General features: G+C 42.1%; 1 protein-coding gene across 3 annotated transcripts in view; it reads right to left on the minus strand.

The window, feature by feature from the left end:
- Window positions 1–9971, minus strand: part of LOC106565001 (spectrin beta chain, non-erythrocytic 1) — a 103173-nt gene that overhangs the window by 70442 nt on the left and 22760 nt on the right. For all 3 annotated transcript variants that reach the window (XM_045691321.1, XM_045691324.1, XM_045691322.1), the window contains one exon: window positions 7904–8112. In XM_045691321.1, coding sequence (XP_045547277.1) covers window positions 7904–8054 — 151 coding nt within the window. In that variant the 5' untranslated portion in view covers window positions 8055–8112. The remainder of the gene's footprint in view (window positions 1–7903; window positions 8113–9971) is intronic.

The following is a 9971-nucleotide window of genomic DNA, read 5'->3' on the forward strand; positions in this document are numbered from 1 at the left end:
TTAAGTCACCTATGCTGGCCTATGGTATCCCTCGGGAAACCCAACTACTGAACCATCCAATGTTGGGATTTATAAAGAAATTATCTGGGCTCCCAAAATAACTGATCTCTATAATATACACTGAGTGTCACAACGTCTACTGAATGTGGCGCCTCTCCCCGTTCGGGCGGCGCTCGGCGGTCGTCGTCGCCGGCCTACTAGCTGCCACCAATCTCCTTTTCTTTTTCATTTGGTGTTGTCTGTTTTATGTTGGCACCTGTTTTGTGTTAGTTCATTAGTGGGGGTATTTAGTCTGTCTGTTTTTGGTTTGGGTTTGTGCGGGATTATTTTCTGTCATCTTATTGTAGGTTGGGGATTTGATTTTCCTCTGCCGTTCTGTGTTTAGGCATTAGGGTTTGCTGGGCTGCATCCCGACTCATTTAGGGTTCTTACCTGTCGCTTGAGTTTTGTACCCTGCCTTGTTTTACGGCACTTTTGGACTTTGTTCATTAAATGTGTTTTTCACGTACCTTAGTCTCCTGCGCCTGACTTCACCCCTCCTGCATGTTAGAGTCGCTGGGACACTGAGTATACAAAACATTAGGAACACCTGCTCTTTCAACGACATTAGACTGACCAGGTGAATCCAGGTTAAAGCCATGGTCCTTTATAGATGTAATTTGTTAAATCCACTTCAAATCACTGTAGATGAAGGGGAGGAGACAGGTTAAAGAAGGATTTTTAAGCCTCGAGACAATTGAGACATGGATTGTGCATGTGTGCCATTCAGAGGGCAAATGGTCATGACAAAATATACTGTTCAAAAAAATAAAGGGAACACTTAAACAACACATCCTAGATCTGAATGAAAGAAATTATCTTATTAAATATTTTTTTCTTTACACAGTTGAATGTGCTGACAACAAAATCACACAAAAAGAATCAATGGAAATCCAATTTATCAACCCATGGAGGTCTGGATTTGGAGTCCCACTCAAAATTAAAGTGGAAAACCACACTACAGGCTGATCCAACTTTGATGTAATGTCCTTAAAACAAGTAAAAATGAGGCTCAGTAGTGTGTGTGGCCTCCGCGTGCCTGTATGACCTCCCTACAACGCCTGGGCATGCTCCTGATGAGGTGGCGGATGGTCTCCTGAGGGATCTCCTCCCAGACCTGGACTAAAGCATCCGCCAACTCCTGGACAGTCTGTGGTGCAACGTGGCGTTGGTGGATGGAGCGAGACATGATGTCCCAGATGTGCTCAATTGGATTCAGGTCTGGGAAACGGGCGGGCCAGTCCATAGCATCAATGCCTTCCTCTTGCAGGAACTGCTGACACACTCCAGCCACATGAGGTCTAGCATTGCCTTGCATTAGGAGGAACCCAGGGCCAACCGCACCAGAATATGGTCTCACAAGGGGTCTGAGGATCTCATCTCGGTACCTAATGGCAGTCAGGCTACCTCTGGCGAGCACATGGAGGGCTGTGCGGCCCCCCCAAAGAAATGCCACCCCACACCATGACTCACCCACCGCCAAACCGGTCATGCTGGAGGATGTTGCAGGCAGCAGAACGTTCTCCACGGCGTCTCCAGACTCTGTCACGTCTGTCACGTGCTCAGTGTGAACCTGCTTTCATCTGTGAAGAGCACAGGGCGCCAGTGGTGAATTTGCCAATCTTGGTGTTCTCTGGCAAATGCCAAACGTCCTGCACGGTGTTGGGCTGTAAGCACAACCCCCACCTGTGGACGTCGGGCCCTCTTACCACCCTCATGGAGTCTGTTTCTGACCATTTGAGCAGACACATGCACATTTGTGGCCTGCTGGAGGTCATTTTGCAGGGCTCTGGCAGTGCTTCTCCTGCTCCTCCTTGCACAAAGGCAGAGGTAGCGGTCCTGCTGCTGGGTTGTTGCCCTCCTACGGCCTCCTCCACGTCTCCTGATGTACTGGCCTGTCTCCTGGTAGCGCCTCCATGCTCTGGACACTACGCTGACAGACACAGCAAACCTTCTTGCCACAGCTCGCATTGATGTGCCATCCTGGATGAGCTGCACTACCTGAGCCACTTGTGTGGGTTGTGGACTCCGTCTCATGCTACCACTAGAGTGAAAGCACCGCCAGCATTCAAAAGTGACCAAAACATCAGCCAGGAAGCATAGGAACTGAGAAGTGGTCTGTGGTCCCCACCTGCAGAACCACTCCTTTATTGGGGGTGTCTTGCTAATTGCCTATAATTTCCACCTGTTGTCTATTCCATTTGCACAACAGCATGTGAAATGTATTGTCAATCAGTGTTGCTTCCTAAGTGGACAGTTTGATTTCACAGAAGTGTGATTGACTTGGAGTTACATTGTGTTGTTTAAGTGTTCCCTTTATTTTTTTGAGCAGTGTATATAAGTGCCTTTGAATGGGGTATGGTAGTAGATGCCAGGCACACCAGTTTCTGTCAAGAACTGCAACGCTGCTGGGTTTGTCACGCTCAACTGTTGCCCGTGAGTATCAAGAATGGTTCACCACCCAAAGGACATCCAGCCAACTTGACACAACTGTGGGAAGCATTGGACTCAACATGGGCCACCATCCCTGTGGAACACTTTCGACACCTTGTAGAGTCGATTCCCCGACGAATTGAGGCTGTTCCGAGGGCAAAAGAGGGGGAGGGTGCAACTCAATATTAGGAAGGTGTTCCTAATGTTTAGTATACTCAGTGTATAAACAACTTTTGGAAAGTTCATATTCTGAGCTAGTCATTAAAAAAGTGTGGTCCACAGATATATGTGAATCTGTACAACCCTTTAACTGAAACAGAATATGGAACTTGGCATCCCGTGATCCGAACCATCAATTTATACTATACATTTAAGTTTGTTCACAGACTGTATTTAACACCAAGGAAAGGTTTTACGTTGGATGGAGACATGTTGGATTGGTGGGGTTGGGGGATGGGATGGGAGGTTGGGGGTGGAGGCTCACTTCTTTTTGTTTATTTTCCTTTACATACAACATTACCTTTTAACTCTGTAATATGATCATAATGATCAATACTTAGTATTTATGTATATTTTTTAATGTTTTATTTTTATTTTTGAGTGGCAGCCCACAGGTTAATATGATGTGAACTGAATACGAAATGACATAAAACCTTATGTTGTACCTGTACCCCACACCCCCAATAATAAACATTTTTATAAAAAAAGCTGGTCACACAAAAAAAAAATCATTAGTAAAGTCCAGATAATCCTAGTAAATACAACCAAATTAAATCCATACCATACAAGACTAGGCTCTGACAAAATGTTTTCCACAATGATTCCCCCTTGGATTTAGCCACTGACTCAACCATGTAGCCTTATATTCATGGCAGTCTCAGGAGTTCTCTGCCGCAGAGTATTTTTGCTACATAGCAGCACCATCAACAATACCCCATTTGTCCTCCTGTTCATGAGAAAGCCTTGTGGCAAAGGAGGAGGCCACAGATATGCTGCCTTATATCTACTCCTCATGATGTTATGAATTCATGCTCATCTCAGTACCACGAGTCTTGCAAATCGAATCATTACGACAATGGACACAGGGAATGAGAAAAGACCAGAAAGGACACCGTCTGTCTGTCTTTCTGCTGTCTGCCTGTCTGTCTGTCTTTCTGCTGTCTGCCTGTCCGTCTGTCTGCCCAACCTTAGATGTAGATCCTTAGATGTAGATCCCAGTAGTTCATGTGCTTGGGCAGTTTTATTGAGGAACACTATAATTCCCATAATATAAATTAGATTATTATGTGTTAAATAATATTACATTTGTTGTGTCACAATAAAGCATAAGGGAGTGGTAAAAAAAAATATTTGAACAAATATACAATGGGTAAAAACACATGATGAATATGCATTCCTAGTTGTACAGAGCCCCCAAAAAATGTGTGAACTGTAAATGGAACAAACGAGACATTAAAGACTTCCTTGGTTTGGTCACAAGGTATCCACAAGGCCATAGCCTGCCTAAGGGCTATTCTTCCATAACCTCTTGATACACGCCTTTTCATCTAGACTTGTAACGCATGGTTTTAAATCAGATTCTTAGTCAAGAAAAATACACACGTCCTTCCACATGACTCACCTCATAGGAATGTCTATGAAACAGAGAAAGGAAATAGGGTGGTGACATAGGGTTGTCGGTTTCTGGGTGGGTTTGTGTGATGGTCAACCTCTGTGATAATCAGACAAATTGAAAATACCAAACACTTGAGAGTGAAATCTCTTTAAAATGTCAAATTGAGTTGTTCATAAAAATGACAGTCATCCATTCCTTTTCTTTGTGGCAAAGTTAATGTAGATATGCTTTTATTTTAGTTGGATGTGAAACAATAGGGCATTCACTGAGCTCATGAAGTAGCCTCTTCTCAAAAGTTTCACATGATGCTACAAAGAATGAGGTCAGAACAATTCATGGAGAATGGCCAAGCCCACAGATTTGCAGTGAGTGGAAAATGTATGCACCAAAATAAACCTTGCTTTGCTGACTTACCTTGAAATAGCAGATCTGTATGCAGGTCTCCTATCTTAATTTGATCACTCTGTTGTCGCAGAGAAGCAGGGTCAAATTAAGATTGTGTGTGTGTGTGTGTGTGTGTGTGTGTGTGTGTGTGTGTGTGTGTGTGTGTGTGTGTGTGTGTGTGTGTGTGTGTGTGTGTGTGTGTGAAGAGTAGCTGCTGCTTTCGCAACAGCTAATGGGAATCTTAACAAATGCCAAATACCAAATAATTTACCCACAATCCACTGCTTTACACTTCCCCATGTGTTCACATCAGTTATTCTGTCTAATCAATAATTAAAATAAAGACCCTCACTTAAGATGTGTAGATTCCAATCTGGCTTCACAGTAATACTTTACATTAAGTTGCTCTTATACCTGTGTAGTAACCCTGCAATTACTACAGTCACAACATTGTTGTTACAAAATAATTGTGTAATATTTTAATACCTTAGTAATTGCATAGAAATGAAGTTGAGCAGTATTACAAAAAAAAAAACAGCTAAACTCATTACTATGTATTTAAAATGCAATTATTGAAGTCCATTGTAACAACACGTTAATCCAACGTTTATATTGGTGTAATTACAGTGTTACTGCACAAGTATAAGAGCAACTCAATGTAAAGTGTTACTGGCTCCACTAATCAAACAGGATGGAAAACTTGCCCAGCAAGCAGCGTGTATAACCGGCAATATCCCCTTCAGCGATGGCCTCTGACAAAATGACGGAGACCATTCATTTTTGGAAAGAAGCGGCTCACACTGAAGTTAGTAAGACGAGAAAAGCTTGTCAAACAGAGCGTGAAAAGGGTGGGACTTAAGTCGGGGAAAGCTACATTTTATGCAAATGTCCGGCGATGTGGTGGCGTGGTTGATCAATCGAAGCTCACTATAGCTTCTAGCCCCTACTGGATTGGCTGTTGATACCTAGCACTACCTAGCATGCTGTCGGCTTGCTAGAACCCAAATGGTAAGCCACTCTGGGAGAAGCTAGCGTTGCTAGGCGAAGCAATGCTTGCTTGTGGACATTGGTCATAAGAGGTGAGTTTGAAAGCTTACCAACTTACCAACAAAAGAACTTAAGTAAAAATACGTTAACGTACTACTTATGTCGTTTTAGACTCACTAAATATAAATGCATCATTCGTAAATGATGTCTTGAGTGTTGGAATGTAACCCTGACTATCCGTACATTTTAAAAACAAGAAACTGGTGCCATCTGCTTTGCTTACTATAAGGAATTTGAAATTAAATATACTTTTACTTTTGATACTTAATATTTTGGCAATTACATTTACTTTTGATACTTAAGTATATTTAGAACCAAATCATTTTAGACTTACTACTCAAGTAGTATTTTACTGGATGACTTTCACTTTTACATGAGTAACTTTCTATATTAAGGTGAATTTAGTACTTTTTCCACTACTGTTGAACGCCCTGAAATTGGAAGGTAGGAAGATCGATCCCCAGCCGAGTCATACCAAAGACTAACATTTTTTTTAAAATAATGATGCCTCTCTGCTTGGCACTTAGCATTATAGCTTTAAGGATTGGGGGTAAGGCCTTGCAACAGACTAGCGTCCTGTCCAGGGGGTATACTTTTAAATCAAGCTGTCTCACGCTACTGGACCAGGAGATATAGGCTCCTGCCCTATGTACTCTTCTGGCTCGGACAAGGCTTAGTTGTCCAAGGCTTACTTAGGGTTTAATAGCAGGGAACCGGGCTAGTGAGATTTCCTGAGATTTCCCACCCAAACCCATTCTTGTTTCCTGGGACAAACAATGTTGAGAACCCGTTAAATTATAATAAATATTTATGCCTTCTCAAGTCCCCAATAGAAAACATTCCTTAGGCTACTTGCATGGCTTCTGTACATTGAATTTCCTACTACGACATCTCGACGTAGTTACGGTAGACAATGTCCAATCTCAATCTCCCTCTCACATTCAAATCTCCACTAATGTGTGGCACTGGCAGAGGCTCAAATATAAACTGTTGCTAATCACAAAACGGCTGACACACTGTGACCACACAGTGACCACAAAAGCGCTCGAGGAAATAAACATCTTTCAGTTAAAGATAGGCTTAAACTTATGTAATTTTCACAAGACCTCATAATATTTTACCAGTCAGACAGCGCTTCATAGGCCTAAGCTACCTTAAAACTAAGCTACAATGATTCTCTACACTATATTAGCTTATTTTGTCACATAAACTGAAATCAGGCGAACTATTACAGTTTTAGCAACCAGGAAATGGCGGAGCGATTTCTGCATATTGCAACTTTAACAGAGTATGTTGGCTGCTCATGTGGCGTGTGGGCAGGGGTGGTTACAGAGTTACCAAGCCACTGGGAATGTAATGATGTCCCTCAGATGCAACACCGTTACTGTAAACATCAAGCGGGCCCTCTTCAATCAAATGGCTTGAATTCATATGCCGTTGACTTCATTCTCATTTTACAAAGTTTTATTGCAGAACAAAGTTTAATAGCAGAATGACCAGTTTTTGATTCAACCCAGGGCGCCTGGTTACTAGGTTGGATTTGAAGGGCCTCTAGTAGGTACGTGTTCATGTAGCCATTGAAGACACTCTTGACTGAAGCAAGTGGAGGTGGGGGAGAGGCGTATGCTCCGCTGGGCAGGAATGCAGGAAAACACAGTCATGTGATAAGCAGGATGCTCATCGGAATGCCAAGGGCTTTTTTTTTTTCGAGTTCTCAAAACAGCTTGCGGTCTCCGGCCAGCAAGAAGAGAAACCAAGGAACACTTTCTCATTTCTATTTTTGATCATTTTTTCTCTCTTGTCAAAACATTTTGCTCAATTGCAGGGTTGGCTGCTGGTTCTGCGCAGGCATTTACCTAATGAAACTCTCTCTGTTCCAGTAAGCCTACATGACCTTGCCATGGGGATTTTGTACCTAATCTCTCATTTAAAACAGCTCAATGATAGAAAGTCACAACCATTCTACTATTACCAAATGTCATGTCAATCCACCAACAATAATTGCACCAAATTATCATTTCTTATTTTCTCAGTTGAATTTCTCAACACACATTGATCTATATACAAATGAATGATGTGGTTGCCAGGCAGTTTCAAAGAGGTTTCTTCCCTATCTTCCTGTATCTGTCTGCCAACATCTACGTTGAGCGTTTGCTATGCCTGCCTGGAGTGCCAGGTGGGTGGGGTTTGCACTTTTGCCATAATTTTTATTGGTTTCATTGCATCAGGCAAGCACAGCTACACTATTTTGAATAGTATTTGAACCGAAGTCTAGGTGTACATCATAATACGACCATTGCTATTCTATGAGATTAAGTGAATGCAATGCCAACAACAGGGGTTATCCTTCTTGGCACTAACTCCTCTCCTCTCTGCCTCACTCACCTGCCAGGGCCTTGATGCGCGAGCGCTCAAACAGGCGAGCTGAGCTGTTCTCGTTGTCCCACTCCTCATCCCAGCGGTTGTTGACCGTGTCGCTGCTGCTGTACTGCTGCGTGATCTCCATGTGCTCATATTCCGCGGCTACTGTCGTCATCCTGACCTTTCACCTTTTCACCGATTATACTTCCTCATCAGTGGCTTCTGATGAAGCACTGCAATCACAGAGAGAGACATGTTCACATACATGCTACATTCAGTTAGGACAGCAGGGCTGTATTAGGTGTAGGGTGAAGTTGCCCCTAGATGCTGATTTGGGTCAGTTTAGCATTTTCCCCTTTATAATGGTTTGTGGTTGGGGGAGGGAAAGCTGATTCTAGTTCTGTACCTGGGGTAAACTTCACCGAGAGGTGGAATTACATATTGTAGATGGCGTTCCAAGTCGTCTTTATGTAGTCATGCTGTGCATCGCAGAAGATTGCTATATCATATTAATGTGGTTGTGAGATCTGATCATCTGTGCAGCACGACTGCAGAAAAGATGACCTGGAATGCAACCATTGTATAAGGCCAGAACTATGGGGATATTTTCAGTAAGATGTCAGCCTGATTTATCACGCTATACTCTCGGTTGGCTGCCTAAACATGGTTCATAGGTAAACAAAGAGAGTGATAGTACACAATGTCTATCTCTTGGTTTAATCACATTTTCCAAATATGTCAAGGATTTAAACCCAATTATAGATTTGTGAAAAGTGAGAAACTGAATGACAATGACATTTTGTCAAAGAAATTACATTATAGGGAAATGGAGACAACAGTGTTTCCCCACTCAAAGTGAATTAGCCAACAATGTTTTGCTGCTGCCTAAGGACAAACTAATCAAGACACACAGTGCCATCTTCTGGTAAAACCCAAGACTCACTTCTACCAGATTGTTTTCTATCAAATATACCACAATCATTCAGGGTAGCCCTTTCCTTCAGTCAATGACAAAAGCACCCTCTTTGACCTCATGGGTGGAATGATCTTTCATATTTTTTGTTATATTTCAGTCTTCTGTGACATATATATAGTTGATCGCAGCATTAGATTCAAAATGTAATTGTACTGGTTCACACACAGCGATAGGATGCCTAAAAACAATGGATTATATACTAATTAGCTATACACTGTAAAGTCAAAAATGCCATACGGTCCTGTGTGGCTCAGTTGGTAGAGCATGGTGTTTGCAACACCAGGGTTGTGGGTTCGATTCCCACGGGGGACCAGTACGGGTAGAAAAAAAAAATGAAATGTATGCATTCACTACTGTAAGTCCCTCTGGATAAGAGTGTCTGCTAAATGACGTAAAATATGATATTCCCATTTTTAAATATAGCTAATCTGAAAGTCCAGAGTGCTTTATTTGAAATAAATGTATTGATACCGGATGGTATCATGTTAGCCATCATTAATAGTGATAAGAGAAACTGCTGTTTGACAAAGCGAGTTATTGGTACACTACCGTTCAAATGTTTGGGGTCACTTGGAATTTTCCTTGTTTTTGAAAGAAAAGCACATTTTTTGTCCATTAAAATAATATCAAATTGATCAGAAATACAGTGTAGACATTGTTAATGTTGTAAATGGCTTTTGTAGCTGGAAACGGCAGATTTTTTATGGAATATCTACATGGGCGTAGAGGCCCATTATCAGCAACCATCACTCCTGTGTTCCAATGGCACGTTGTGTTAGCTAATCCTAATTAATCATTAGAAAACCCTTTTGCTGTTATGTTAGCACAGCTGAAAACTGTTATTCTGATTAAAGAAGCAATAAAACTGTCCTTCTTTAGACTAGTTGAGTATCTGGAGTATCTGGGTTAGATTACAGGCTCAAAATGGACAGAAACAAAGCACTTTCTTCTGAAACTCGTCAGTCTATTCTTGTTATGAGAAATGAAGGCTATTCTATGTGAGAAATTGCCAAGAAACTGAAGATCTCGTACAACGCTGTGTACTACTCCAGTCACATAACAGCGCAAACTGGCTCTAACCAGAATGGAAAGAGGAATGGGAGGCCCCAGTGCACA

This window comes from Salmo salar, chromosome ssa12, assembly GCF_905237065.1.
Source record: "Salmo salar chromosome ssa12, Ssal_v3.1, whole genome shotgun sequence".
Lineage (NCBI taxonomy): Eukaryota > Metazoa > Chordata > Actinopteri > Salmoniformes > Salmonidae > Salmo > Salmo salar.